At 40.1% G+C, this 14,904-nt stretch overlaps 1 protein-coding gene and 1 pseudogene across 5 annotated transcripts in view; one reads left to right on the top strand and one right to left on the bottom strand.

Annotated features, from left to right (window-relative positions):
- Nucleotides 1–14,904, bottom strand: part of MYOF (myoferlin) — a 119,575-nt gene that overhangs the window by 57,967 nt on the left and 46,704 nt on the right. For 4 of the 5 annotated variants that reach the window (XM_042457123.1, XM_042457124.1, XM_042457125.1 and 1 more), the window contains exons 7-16: nucleotides 14,658–14,786; nucleotides 13,730–13,792; nucleotides 13,589–13,639; nucleotides 10,627–10,657; nucleotides 7,286–7,401; nucleotides 4,560–4,686; nucleotides 4,045–4,148; nucleotides 1,607–1,675; nucleotides 1,469–1,512; nucleotides 632–714 (exon numbers count right to left, since the gene is read on the bottom strand). In XM_042457123.1, coding sequence (XP_042313057.1) covers nucleotides 632–714; nucleotides 1,469–1,512; nucleotides 1,607–1,675; nucleotides 4,045–4,148; nucleotides 4,560–4,686; nucleotides 7,286–7,401; nucleotides 10,627–10,657; nucleotides 13,589–13,639; nucleotides 13,730–13,792; nucleotides 14,658–14,786 — 817 coding nt within the window. Of the gene's footprint in view, nucleotides 1–631; nucleotides 715–1,468; nucleotides 1,513–1,606; nucleotides 1,676–4,044; nucleotides 4,149–4,559; nucleotides 4,687–6,929; nucleotides 7,009–7,285; nucleotides 7,402–10,626; nucleotides 10,658–13,588; nucleotides 13,640–13,729; nucleotides 13,793–14,657; nucleotides 14,787–14,904 lie in introns of those variants that run through there. The other variant, XM_042457126.1, reaches the window with a different exon arrangement.
- Nucleotides 5,892–6,039, top strand: LOC121927422 (annotated as a pseudogene).

Genomic DNA, 14,904 nt, shown 5'->3' with positions numbered 1-14,904 from the left:
GAAATGTAACGTCCATTTGTGGATACAAGACGTGAACCTCAGCTGAAATCTTAACCTATTATCCCTTGTGTGTAGCCAGTAGGGCCCTGGTACAAATATGTATGCTAGTAGAGGCATGCCTTAGGTTAGATAACTTCTGGATTGGATCTAATGGAATTGCTGTGCAAAGGGATTTGTTGCTGATGATTCCTTCTTTTCCCACAGCCCTCAAAAAGAGATTTTCAGGCTGTACAGAAGGTTGCAGGAAAGAGAGAAGCTTACATTAGCAGACATCTCGGAGCGATGGTGGATTTAGACCTTTCAACATATTAAGACTAATTTAAGAGTGATTTATTTAACTGCTGTCATTCTAAGTTCATGAAGCATACTTTTAGCGTATCAGTAGTAGCACGTAGCTCATCTCTTGATACTAAGCGACCCATGAAATCTTCATGAAAACTTTTGTGGTGGATAAATATGATCACTGATGCAATTGCAACAGCACAGTTTATCCCAGTATATGCCCAGATGCTGTCTACTGCACTATTCGTGATACTCTATTCTTGTGCTGAATGCTTTTGTTCACTTGATTCCATGGTGAAGTTGCTAGAACCCCCTTGAAGAATGAAAAACTAAGGAAAGATGAGTTTACCTTCAACTTCTCCACCAGAAGCAGCAATTTTCAAAAGGCTTAAATATGTGGTACCCACAACATCGTTTCTTGTAAGACGATCCCTGTGTAAAAATATTGCAATTAAGTAGAACAGTGGCACAAATATGTGATTTTAAACTATGCATTGTGTTTCCAATAATCACAGACACATTCTGTTTTCACTATGTACCATACTTGAATATTGTGAGTGTTGAGTCTGTAAATGATATGCACATTATTAATATGATTATATGATTATTACTCATTACTATTTCTATGATTTTTTTACTGTATTTATTTTTTAAAACCATTATAAAGATTAGAAGAAAAGATGGGTTGTCCTGCCACTACATATTCAAGTGGCTAATTTCAGTTCCTCTGCTGGCCATCAGATGGCACAATATGCATTTCTCAAAAGAATGTTAAAATAAAGTGCATATATTTTTTAGCATCTTAGAAATGATATCTTCCTGTATTCCCTTCTCCCTCTACTGCCTGACCAACCCTGCTGGAAGTAAGCCTAATGGACATAATCAACCACAAAACCATTCTAATGATCTGTATAATGATTCCAGCTGAGTAGCTAATGAGCGCAAAGAACTCATGGGAGTTTGTCATGCTCTGTAACAACGGCAATTAACAAAATCACCAAACTATTACTAATGATTATTACAAATAAACTGAACACCCCTCTGTAAATGGCATTTAATTAATTCTGTGGCTGCTTGTACAATGCTAGTAATGAACGTATGTTGGCACCTTGTGTCAAAACACTTTTTCTTGGCACTATAATTGTTGTTTTGTATGCAACTGTATACATAACAAGATGGAACTCACCAGTCATACACCGTCAGCCTTATTTTTTCACACATTGAAGGGAACTAGAAAAAAAGAAGACTGTACTAATTAATCAATGTCTTATTTCTGGGGGGAAAAACATATTATAGTAGTGTTCTGGTGCCACAAGCAACAGACCTTGATCTGAAGATTAACAAGTTGATTCCACTCTGGATTAGCATTTTTTTCAATTATATTTGTGCAAACCTGCCAAAAAAAAAAAAAAAAAAAAAAACCCATCACATGTAAAACAAAGTATTATTGAAGTCCAGTTATTTAAACACCCCTCCTCCACATCAGCACTAGTAGGCCTAACTGAGATTTGCTAAATATATGTCCAAAACACACTGCAGAAATAATCCAGTTTGAGATCACTTTAATTGTCCTGGCTCAGTGCTAGAAAATCCTAGGAACTGTAGTTTATAGTGGCACTAGAGCTCTCTGACAGAGAAGGCTCAATATATCACAAAACTACAGTTCCCAGAATTCCCTAGCATTGAGCCAGGGCAGTTAAAGCAATCTCAAACTGGATTATTTCTGTAGTGTGTTTTGGACCTTAGAAACAATTGATCAGCATAAAAACCCTATTCTCAGAAAAGTAAACTGGCCTGATTTGCACATAAAACGACAGTTCAGTAACATATGCACAGAATTATGGTTTCTGCCTCTCTTTTGCATCTCCAGCAAGGCCATGAGGAGGTTCCTTGTTCAACTACCTATGGCTTGATGTTATGCTGAAACCAGGAATTGCAGTTAGTTTTTAAAACTTAACGGTGGAGAAGGGGAGAGGGCAGAACTATTAAACATGGTTTGAAGTTTACTTGTTTCATTAATCCATAGCTAGCCCTAACCAGAGTTTGGACACAGAGTTAGCTTGTCCACATGTGCTCCAGTTTCTATCTCTGAAATGTTGAAGGCTATGCTAAAGTTTAGAGTCATAGCACTGAATCCAGGGGCACTGCCAAGCTACAAACCTGATCTTCTGGATGGGGTTGCACCCATTCTTGAGGAAGGCAGATCTAGCCCCAGTGGTGCATGGTTTAGCTATCTCCTGATTAGATTACTATAATGCACTCTAGGTGGGATTTCCTTTGGAAAGTGTTCCAAAGATGCAGCTAGTGCAAAATGCAGGAGCCAGACTAGTTTCAGGTGTGCATTTTAGAGTCCTGAAAAAACTGTACTGGCTTCCCATTTGTTTCTGAGCTCAATTCAAGGTGCTAGTGTTGACTTATAAAATCCTAAACCACTTGGGGCCAAGATATCTGAAAGAGTGACTCCTCCCATATGAGCCTGCCAGAAATTTAAAATCTTTTGCATAGCCCAGCTTAGCAAGTTAGGCTGGTCCTGTCTCTTTTAAGCTTTTGGCAGGCAGCTGTTTCACATGGCATTCTAAGTTTGAGATTGCTGTTTTAACTAAGTCAAAACTGGATTCTATGAATGTTTTTAGATTACGTTTAGGATATTTTTCAACAGCCCTGCTCAGTTCCTGCAGACTTAAGGCCATGTGCTCTTTGATTGAGTCCATCCATCTTATGTACCATCTTCCTGCCTTCCTACTGCCCTCTATCTTTCTAAACATTGCTGTCTTTTCTAGTGAGCTATATCGTGACAAAGTGGCTTTAACAGCTGACTATTTTGGGGGGTGAAGTGCAGTTTGATAGCTGGTTGCCAGACAATGCACAGCACAGGAAGAGAGAAACACAGCTTGTTTGATGGGAGAGGCCTCATGTAAGTGGGGGGTTTTAAAAAGCAGAATTTAGATATGACAGTTGATCTAGTCTGGTTAGTGGTTCTACTAACAGAGGGGAAAAGAGTTGAGATAGCTGAAGAGTTGATACAGAGATGTGCATCTAGAAGAAGGTAGTAAACAGTGGCTAAAAACTGCCAAGAGTTTGATTTTAATGTAATCATATTAAGCTGGAAGTTAATTCACATAAGATACATTTGGCCCTACATATTTGGCAGGGATTCAGTTGTGGACCCCGCCACCAATATCAAAAAATGTAGGACCTCAATTCCCATTGCCGTCAACGGATGTGAATGTCCATGTGGCTGTGTCAGTGTGGCTGTGTGCATATGCTGCCACTGACAATAATGGGGCAGGACCATCCATAGATGCACCAATCTGTGGATGGCTAACCCACTGATATGAAGGCCTGACTTTATTTCTGTATGTTTCTCAGTGAAAGTTATTGTTTGTTTTATAGTGGTTGACTCTGACAGAACTGATTACAGTATAATAAAGTAAGGGGGGGGGGGGAAGACACACTACCTAAGATATTGAAGCTGGCTTATGGAGAAACTTGAAATCCTAGCCCTTATACACTTAAGGATAGTGTTAATGTTGGAATAGGAACAAGATCTGTAACATGAGTCATTATAGAGTTAATGACCATTATAAGGTTAATAGTGAACTAAGATAGAGATGATCTTAAGTTATGTATATTGCCCTAATCATCTGCTGAGCCTTCATAACAGGAAAATGGATCTATGAGCTGTCCCTCTGTTCCAAAGACCTTTCTGAAGCCTTAAACCTAGATATTTAATTATACATCTCTGCTATTAGCACAGAATACCTTTCTCCCAGCAAAACAAACTTCTACAAACGGGTCCACAAGGTTTTTCTTGTCTGCTTCTGCTCCAAATATTTCCTTGACTGTCTGGGCAAAAGCATCATCCACTGAACAGAAACCAAAGAGAAAAGGAGAAAAGAATAAAAGCAATTGTTTTTGACCACTAAAAAGTCTATACTGTACTTTATGAATATACAACGATGTTGCAGTTGATTGCTATACTTAAGGAACCTAATCAATGCACTAAAACTGGAGCCCTGTAACAAAATATTGTAGTGCAGACTGCTTCCACTCAGGATTTCACTGTATGCCCCTTCCCTGGTTTTCCTTTTATTTATTTACTTTTCTCCAGCAATCGGTCAGCATTCAGTGCACTCCAGAGTTTGCTCAGTCTTCATTGGCCTATGCTGGTTCCCCCACCTCCATTTTGTATACTTTTAAAAAGTTTGGGATTAGTGAGTTATAAGCATTGCCAATTTTAATAAACACAACTCAGAAATGTAAAAAAAAGTTTATACTCTGGGGAATATCTTCTGCTCTGTAGATCTTAAGAACGAAAGTGACCCATCGGAGTACTATCCCAGCTGGCAGCAAAAGGTTAGTTTCTACATCATCATTTTCATTATCTCGTTCTCTGTTTTCCACCTGTTGAAGACATATTTGAATATATTATCATTTTACCAATAGCAAAGACAGCAAAACCTCTCTAACAACTCTTGTTATTTTGTTTCTGGGTATTATTATTATTTTAGAGGAGGAGGATTCAGCATATTAAACTATTGCTTGCAATCTTGCATTGCTCAGTATACTGTAAGTGGACCTGCATTATGCAGAGTGATTTACCATCACTGTCTGGACCTACTGTAGAGATGCTGAATCTCCTCACCCACACAGTTCTTTGCGCTTGGAAAAGAAGCATCTGTCCATGGCCCTGTGGCCAAAAGCAACAAAATTACATCAACCACTGAAGTTCACTGGGTCTTACAGAGGTATCAGTGACTGATACAATCATTTGTGGCCTATATACCCTAAAAGTACCAGATCCCATCTGATCATGGCAGCTAAGCAGGGTCAGCTCTGGTTAGTGCTTGGGAGACCATGAACAAATACTAGGAGCTACAGACTATATTTCAGAGGAAGGAACTGGCAATACCACCTCTGAGTATTTTTTGCCTGAGAAAACCCTATTAAATAGTCATCCCTAAGTTGACAGGTGACTTGAAGGTACATACACACAAGCCGGCACAGCCAGACACTTCCAAATCCCCTTCACTACTCTCTTGCAGGCATAAAGGGCCATGCAGGGAGCTTCAGTGACTCTAAGGGACATCTCTATGTATGATATGTGCCTTCAAGTAATTTCCAACTTATGGTGACCCTAAGGCAGGGGTAGGCAACCTTTTTGAGCCAGGGGCCGGGTTGCTGTCCCTCAGACAACTGGGGGGCTGAAGCCAAAAAATAAATAATTAAATATTTTTAAATAAATAAATAAATAAACCGGGCCAAATGTAGGACAAAAATTTCAAATGGAAGACGCTTTTTTAAAAAAATGGAGGACACGCTAAAAAAATTGCTGATTTTTTTAAAAAAATGTTAATATAAATGCATGTTTCGGAGGCTTCTATAGACAACTGCCCCCCTTGCCTGCCGCTTGCCCCTCCTTGCCTGCCTCCTCCTGATAGGCCAAAGGCCCCACGTCCTCATGTGAGAGGCCAAAGGCTCCAGCGGCAATCGGTGGCAGGACTGGGCTGGGGCCGGTCCCAAGGCCTTGCCGGGCCGCAGGTTGCCTACCACTGCCCTAAGGCAAACATGGGGTTTTCTTGGCAAGATTGGTTCAGAGCAGATTGGCAATCGCTTCTCGGCCTTTTGGCTAAGATCAAGTGTAGTATCACTGAGGCTGAGAGTATATGACTTGTCCAAGGTCACCCAGTGGGTTTCATAGTCAGTCGGGAATTGAACCCTGGGCTCCAGAGTCATAGTCCAATGCTCAAACCATTATCCTGGCTCTATTATCTTCTATAGTGACCAAAAATAAGATATATGTAAGCGTAGTGTTAACTTGACACTTGACAATTATTCCAATGTGAGCAAAGTCACTCATTTCTCCCAGTAATTGTATACCAGTGAAGGGTGTCCCAAAATAGTAATAATAAAAACAACAATAATATTCTAATGCCTTCTGAGGCAGAGTTTCAAAAAGTGATTATTATTTCTGAAACCTTTAGTTGTCAATGAATACATAACTTGGCAGCTCCATATTTGTTATATAGGTAAGGTGGTGCAGCTGTAGCTAAAATGTCATTAACATTATATCTGCAACATGTCCATAATAATTAATCAGTAAAATACTTTAAATTTAAGGTTGGACTGTTCATGAATTCCAGGCTTCAACCTTTTAAGTCAGACTTTACATTACACTACAGTAAGATGTGTTTGGGCTTACTTGTTTGTTTTTATTAGTTAAAAATGGCTTTTTACCACAAAATGTCTTGTATTATAAAATTTGTTTTCATTATAAAATTTGTGAGTCTATTGACTTTTGTTTTTACATTTGTAAACCACCTTGAGGCTACTGTCAGTTAAGGAGCATATAAATTAATAAAATATATATATATATATATATTTTAAAAAACCCTGAAGGCTAGTGAAATTACAAATTCTATGATGTCTCACATTTACCACAGCATTACAACACTCCCACACACAGACACACAGAATTTTGTGCATTTTTCCACAAAGGACATTTATGAGAACATACTGGGATAAAATACCAGTACTTTTTCACAAAATGTTCGGAGTCTGGGAACAGCAAGGAAAAGCAGCATTATGAGCAAGGAGCAGCTATACCCAAAAGATCAGAAACAGGGAAAAGTTAAGAGGAGCTGTACCTTGGAAAGGCAGCGATGTAGAAGGTCATGGAAGATAAGCACTGTGGCAATAGGGTGGAAAATAGTGGAGCAAGCAGAACTGGGGAAAAGAAACATACAGTAAGCAGCTTCAATCATTCTAGTTCTTTCTACTACTAAAAGAAATTCAGGCACTGTCATCTGTATGAACTAATCCCAGAGCAGAGCCCCTGTGGTCTTCTAGGTATTCTTGGACTACATGTCCCATCAGTCATTGGGCCTAGTGTCTATGACTGATGGGTGTCAGAGTCCCACAACATCTGGAAGGTCAAATGTTCCCGAACCCAGAACTAAGCAATGAGGCATATTAGTAGAAGAAAAATATCTGTTAAACTTACTGGTGGTTCATCTCCTGTTCCAAGAACAAACATGCTGACTTTCAAGTACCCTTTAGGACTTGAATTTGTATCTTCAGGGTCATTTAGAAGTAGCCATTTTCTCATTACTGAGTGGCCTGAAACAAATAAGAAACAATGACAAAGTTACAACACATCATCTTCTAGCCCTTATAAATAAAGTATGCTTTAAAAAAAAAAGATGCAGTCGTGATGGTAGTGCTGAGGAGCAACTGCTACCTATCTGTCTGGTGAGGAATTTTTAGTCTTCCAGAAGCTGCAGCCTACAACTCCCAATACAGAAAAAGATAAGGATGGAAGATGTAATCTAAATGACCTCAATGGTCAAATATTCCTCATTCCCAATCAAAAGGGCAGGGGAAATGTAATGGATACCTTTTTTTCCCTAAGAGACTACAACTGTTTTTGTAAGGCTGCCTAGCAGAATAGACCTGTTCCAAAGATTGTTGTTGCAACTGCATTGGCACCAATTCATATATCTCCAGAATTGTGATGTTACTTACAAATAACGGCTATGGATAATTTTAATTAGCATACTACAGATCAGAATCTTTTTATAGGTAACATGGTCCTACTCAAAAAGTTTCAGTGGGGGTGTTCTCACTTAAGATTTGAAACGATTTAAAATACAATGTTTTTAATAAAACCGATTCAAAATAACCCTGGTCTTATCCCGCGTTCCAAATTGCTTTTATTCTTCGTTCCTATCTGTTTTTTTAAATCGAAGTTTTTACCTGCAAGCGTTCCTACTTGGCATGAAATCAGTGTTTAAATAAATCGATTTTTCTCCTCCATACCTTATTTGGAGCTGTCAATCAATAGTACGTCAGAATGACGTAACGTTAATCTGGAATATTTGGAAGCGATTTAACTTTTGGCATCGTTTCCATTTCATTGACAGTTTGTGAATCGATGTATTTTTGGCGGGTTTTTTCCCCAAATGGACCAATGAAGGCGCTTAATCGCTCAAACGTCCTCTTCTGTGTCTCCCCATATTAACTGCCATAACTCAGTGCTAGGGAATCCTGGGAATGGTAGTTTATTATGGCACCAGCACTCTCTGGCAGAGGAGGATAAATGTCTCACAAACACAACAGTTCCCATAATTCCTTAGTACTGAACCAGGTCAGGTTAAGGGGTCTCAAACTGTATTATTTCTACAGTGGGTTTGGAACAACAGATAAGGGTTTTTTCATAAATTAAAAAAGTATATAATTACCATATATATATATATATATATATATATACACACACACACACACACACTCATATGCATATATATATATACATGTGTGCAAACACACACACAAATATATATGTGTATATATACCTATATGTTTGTGTGTGTGTGTATGCATTTATATATATATGCATGTGTGTGTGTGAGTATTCATATATAATCGTGTCTGTCTGTCTGTCTGTAGTGTGTGTGTGTGTTTGCCAAATTGGATCAAGGAGGAGAAGGCAGTGGGTTTCAGTGGGTAGAGACTGTTCTGCATCCAAAGCCCAGGGTTGGAAAATGGGATCAAGGAGGAGAAGGCAGTGGGTTTCAGTGGGTAGAGACTGTTCTGCATCCAAAGCCCAGGGTTGGAAAATGGGATCAAGGAGGAGAAGGCAGTGGGTTTCAGTGGGTAGAGACTGTTCTGCATCCCGGTTGGAAAATGGATCAAGGAGAGAAAGGGCAGTGGGTTTCAGTGGGTAGAGACTGTTCTGCATCCAAAGCCCAGGGTTGGAAAATGGGATCAAGGAGGAAGGCAGTGGGTGTTCAGGGGTAGAGACTGTTCTGCATCCAAAGCCCAGGGTTGGAAAATGGGATCAAGGAGGAGAAGGCAGTGGGTTTCAGTGGGTAGAGACTGTTTCTGCATCCAAGCCCAGGGTTGGAAATGGGATCAAGGAGGAGAAGGCAGTGGGTTTCAGTGGGTAGAGACTGTCTGCATCCAAAGCCCAGGGTGGAAAATGGATCAAGGAGGAGAAGGCAGTCAGTTTCGAGGGGGTGGGTAGAGAGCTTTCTGCATCCAAGCCCAGGGTTTCAACGATGGACTCAAGGAGGAGAAGGCAGTCAGTTTAAGTGGGATAGAGACACAAGACAGAAAAGGGGAAAAGAGAACGATCCCAGCGGCAAGAGGCTGCAGACCTAAGAGAGAGGAGAGAGTGAAAGCCAAATAAAGCAAGAGCAAGAGACGTCCCAAGACAGCCAGGGAGAATCCCTTCAGAGAGCCCAGAGATCAATGAAGGAGGCTGCTGGAAAAGCAGGGAGGGAGCACTCTTCCCAAAGATTCTCTTTCCAGGGTTGGAGGAGAAGGCAGATTCCATTTGAGAAAGGGAGGGAGAAAGGCTCTATCCCCCCCCCCCATTGATCAGAGCCGTTCCCTGCCTGGGAGAGATCAGATGCCTCCTCGTGAGGAGCCTTCCCTTCCTTGCCTGGGCAAGATCAGATGCCTCCTCGCAAGGAGCCTTCCCTTCCCTGCCTGGGCGAGATCAGATGCCTCCTCGCGAGGAGCCTTCCCTTTCCTGCCTGGGCAAAATCAGAGCCCAAGCAGGCAGGGAATGCCTCTTCGAGAGGAGGCTTCCCTTCCTGCCTCTCCTCTGTTAGAAATGGGCTCTCCCCACACAGAAGGGAGGTTGCAATCCACCAGGGGAAGCCTTGTAGTCCTTTGGCAGATGCAGGCGCTTGAGCAGCCGGGACTTCAGGCGCTTAAAGCGCTGAAGAGATTAAGCGCCTGTAAACCATTAAAATAAAAAAAAATCCTTATCTATTATTGAAAGACCACAGCAGACAAAGGGGTGAGGGAAGCAAAAATGGCGACAGCCACGACGGATGGGGACAGAAAGGGCAACTCCCCCAAGGCCAGCCCCATCGCACTCCGCTCCTCCCATCCAGCTAACCCGATTTCAAAGGCTGTCGTTCCTATTTAAATGCTCCGGTTCCTATCCTGATTCAAGGGAAAAATGTAGGTCTGACCCTAGTACTTTTTTAACACGCGTTAAATGACGGAAACACGATTCAAAATTTTAAACCGCTCCACGATTCGATTTGTAGTGGGGACAATTGCGGGTTGCTCTAGAACAGTTCTAGATTTAAATCGGTTCCTAGTAGGAACGCCACTCCTAGGATTCGATTCAGCACGCGGGGTTTCGTCTAGTGAGAACACCCTCACTGAGTTCAGGGGACTTATTCCTACATGAGTGGATATGCGGCAGCCTTAACCATCTTCCTGAAATTCAAAATGTCAAGAGACATTCTTACCGCACAACCACCACCAATTATTTTATGTGTGTGGTAGGAACATACAAGAGACTGTGTCTGAAGAACATTCACTTACCAGGTTCATCATAGACATAGCCTATGTCGATCTGAAAGAAAAATTTAGAATGTCATCTCTCCAGCAGCAACAAATTATAATTCAGTAAACAGGCCAGACAGCCAGTGTTGTGCAGTGGTTTAAGTTTTAGATTACAATTCTGTGGGACCAAGCTTTGAAGCAGCACTAATCATAACAACAGCAAAAGCAAAAATAGGCCAAGATTCTATGGCTGCATCTACACTGCAGAGTTAATGCAGTTTGACAGTGCCATAGTTCAATGTTATAGACTTCTAGGATATATAGGTTTGATTTAGTCTTCCCTGTCTGAGAACTCTATTGTCAAACCACATATTCCCAGGATTCCATAGGATGGAGTCATGACAGTTAAAGCAGTCTCAAACTGTATTAATTCTGCAGTGTGGCAGAAGCCTATACCATGCTGTCAAGAGTGTACATCTTTGACAGAGTATTTATGGGAGGTAGCAGAGATAGATGGGGCTGCTCCCACATCTGACTGCTTCCAAGGAGCATGACAGTAGCTGACAAGAATGGGTAGCAGTTCCATCTATCTGGCCATTGACTGGTCATGGAATGTGCCTCAGCTTTTGAGCCTGCATAGAGAGGGGAATTCTCCATCCCCATGTAATGGGGGATGTTCAAGAGCAACTGGAACAAGTCCCAGTTACTGTCCTTGAGATACTGGATCTGGCCTTGGTGGTACATGCCTTAGTTACATCCCATCTGGACTACTGTAATGCACTCTACTTGGGACTGCCTTTGAAGAGTGTTTGGAAACTTCAGCTGGTCCAAAGAGCTGTGGCCAGGCTGTTAACTAGGGCAGGTTATAAAGACCACACACTGCCCCCATTGAGACAACTCCACTGGCTGACATTTTGTTTCCAAACGCATTTCAAGGTGCTGGTTATGATCTATAAAGCCCTATATGGCTCAGATCCAGGCTATTTGGCAGACTGTATCTCCCTGTATGAACCAGCTTGGGCTCTGAGACCCTCAGGAGAGGCCCTTGTTTTAGTCCCACCACCATCGCAAGCATGGTTGGTGTGGACGCAAGAGAGGGCCTTCTTGGTTGCTGTCCCTAGACTCTGGAACTCCCTGCCCAGGAAAGCCAGAATGGCCCCCCTTTTTGTTTTCCTTCTGCCAGTAGGCTAAGACCTTTTTGTTCAGAGAGGCTTTTTGAAATGAAAGTTTTAAAAGAATGTCCTGGGGATGTTGTACTGTTTTAATGTTGTACTGTTTTATTATTTATACCCCGCTCTTCAGCCAAAAGGATATCAGAGCGGCTTACAGTTTGTTAATAGTTTAATTCTGTTTTTATTGTCACTTTTGTAGATTTTTAGTTGTACTGTGCTTTTAAATTGCAGGCTGTGTTAAGTCCCAGTTTTGGGGGGAAAGCGTGATACAAATAAATATAATAATAATAATAATAATAATAATAATAAATAGTTACCGCCCCCAAGAAAAAATGGTAGCCAGGGACAGAGATGCACTTGGCAACCCCAAACTGTTGCATGCCATAGTGGATGCCTTGCAGAAGGAGGTACTGGTTTCCTTTTTCCATAAAGTACAAAAATATAATGCATTGCTGCCCCATGATATCCATATTGTTTTTGTGATTTGCTTGCTTTCACACAATTTTATTGTCCCTACATAACAAAATCTAAGCTTGTATAACTGAAATAACACACATTTCTCCTTATTTTAAGTGGCTGTTAAAACCAATGATAATATGATAAGTCTTTAGTTTATTGTTCACTTCTGTTTATTTAATTATCCTGGGGTTTTTTTACTCTTGTGTTTTCATTTTGGTTGTTGCAGTTTTATATTTTTATTTACATGCTCTGAGTATGATTTATTGTAAAGTGATAGGGTATAAAAATAGAATCTTTCTCTATTTACAGCTGACTTCACTTTCCTACTTTTGCAGTATCCATCTTATTCTGCACCAAATACTGTATCTCAAAATAACACTCAAGACCTTTTAGAGGATAACAAAATAGTGTCAGAACTGGTAAAGTAAATGTGGGTGGTCATGAGCATCCTGATGAAAAGCTATTACCCTACAATGAAATCAGAAATTGCAATTTGTTACTGTTTTTGGTGGAAAGGCAGATCAGAACTTGGAGAAGTTACTTTTTGGACTGCAACTGGTCATGCTACCTGGTGGCATGTTGGCTGGGAATTCTGGGAGACGGAGTTAAAAATGTAATTCTAGTTTTATGTTTTTATTATTTTATAATTTATGATGTATTATTGTTTTTTTTTGTTGTTGTTGATGGGTCTCTCATACTAATTTTACCATGTTGTTTTATTTGTGGTTTTTATGCCTTGGTTTTTTTAATACTGTTTTTGTATTTACTGTTTGGATCTATTTTATATTGTGACGGCTTTTAGCTATTAACAATAAACTTCTATTCTATTCTAAATGTAATTTCCCCAAGCTATGTGAGAAAGGATAGGTACAGCTATCTAAAATGAATCACTTTGCACACCCTATTTTCCATGATGAGTGGGCACTGGGGCAACTATCATTTGTATGGAATTATAGTGCCTTGCTCTGTGGGAAACGGGTGTGACTACTCTATTATAGCCCTAGGGCTGTTTCACATTGCACAATTATAACAATGTAATTACACTTTAACTGCATTGGGTACATCTTATGGAACTCTGGGGTTTGGAGAAGCACTAAAACTCTCTGACTGAGAATTCTGAAATCCATTCCTTAATCTGCAAATCCTAAAATTCCAGAAGAGGCATCCATCACAGTTAAAGTTTTAAGCCACTTTGAACCCCATTTGGGGAAAAGGCAGGATATAAATCCAATAAATAAATAAATAAATAAATAAATGTGAAAGTCTAGAACTACAATTTTGTAATGTGAAAGGGCCCCTGGTAACTGGGTAGCAAGAGCACCAAAATGCTCTAAAGCATTAATGTGTGATGGAATATCGAGTGCACTTACTTTAAATTCCCCCATTAGACTGTCAGCCCGTAAAGAATAAGAGTCATACACCTATAATCAAATGAAAGAAAGAGAAAAATGTTTGACTTGTACTCAACAAAACTGAGGCAGCTTATAAGGAATACCATTCGTTTTTCTCACCCGAATGCTTATTGTTTCATCAAAGAGATCTGAAGGGGTCATGTGGACATTGTAGAAAAATATCTGTTAAGATAAGGGGAAAGAATAGCTTAGATATGTTAAATCCAATCTTATTTCTTTGTCTTATATAGATTCACCAATTTTCCCAGAAGCTCATGGGCTTTGTCTATCTACCCACTCACCCCTCTGCTCATCAACAGTTTTCCCAATCAACTCAGAAAATTGTTCACAACCAAGCATTATTTACGATAATAAAATATTCATATCACACACAAAGAGCCAAATTACAAATTGCTAGCAGCTGCGTGTTTCTATTGTTTTAACTCTAAAGTAAGCACGGGAATTATGAACTAAATTAGGAACCTAGCAAAAGAAGGAGGCTTCAAACCTATGTCCTCCTGCTGTGAGCGTGATCCATTGCAGGGCCCATAGCTGCAATTCAGACTACTCTATATATCGCATTAAAATTGTAGTGTGAAGCTGAATCTCCTTTTCTTTTTTTAAAACTCCGAACATGCACATAGGGACATAATTTGGACTGGGACTATTGAACACAAATAAGGGTCTTTCCCCCCTAAATCTGTCAATAGTGGGTTCTCCCTACAATTATGGTTAGGTGAGATCTAAACTTCCTCTATTCCTCCACAGTGGTAGTTCCAGTCCAGTCATCATGCCTTGCATGCTTCCTCAGATGCAAAAACAAAATTTGAAATATTTAATGAGTGTGTTGTTTATCCCTTGGATTTTCCCATATCTTCATATAGAAAACATTTTAGTAATTTTTACTTAGATAATTTAGCCACCTCAGTGTCTTTTTAAAAAGACAGAAATGGACTTTTATAATTAAAACACCTTTACATTTCTATTTAAGGTTTTTTTTAAAGATGCCTGTCAGCTAGAAGACTTGCAAAATGTGCATCAAACTTACCTCATCAAAAAAGGGATTGTTCCCTCTTTTGATTCTTGTTCTGTGTGTCTGGCCACAAACATGTACTTTCACAACAGGCTTTATATTATTCCCACTCAACTGACGGCCTTCAATGACCCTAACACGAATCTGGCAGAGACAGGAAAGACATAGAGGGAGTGAGAAACAGAGAATTACAGATGTTAGATCAGTTATGTTTTCTTTTGTTTCCCACTGAATGAATGGTTTTTCTCATATAAGCCAGTCA

Source organism: Sceloporus undulatus, chromosome 3 (genome assembly GCF_019175285.1).
Source record: "Sceloporus undulatus isolate JIND9_A2432 ecotype Alabama chromosome 3, SceUnd_v1.1, whole genome shotgun sequence".
Classification (NCBI taxonomy): Eukaryota; Metazoa; Chordata; class Lepidosauria; order Squamata; family Phrynosomatidae; genus Sceloporus; species Sceloporus undulatus.
Note: the sequence above shows the minus strand (reverse complement) of the source record. Positions and strands in the feature narration are given on the sequence as shown.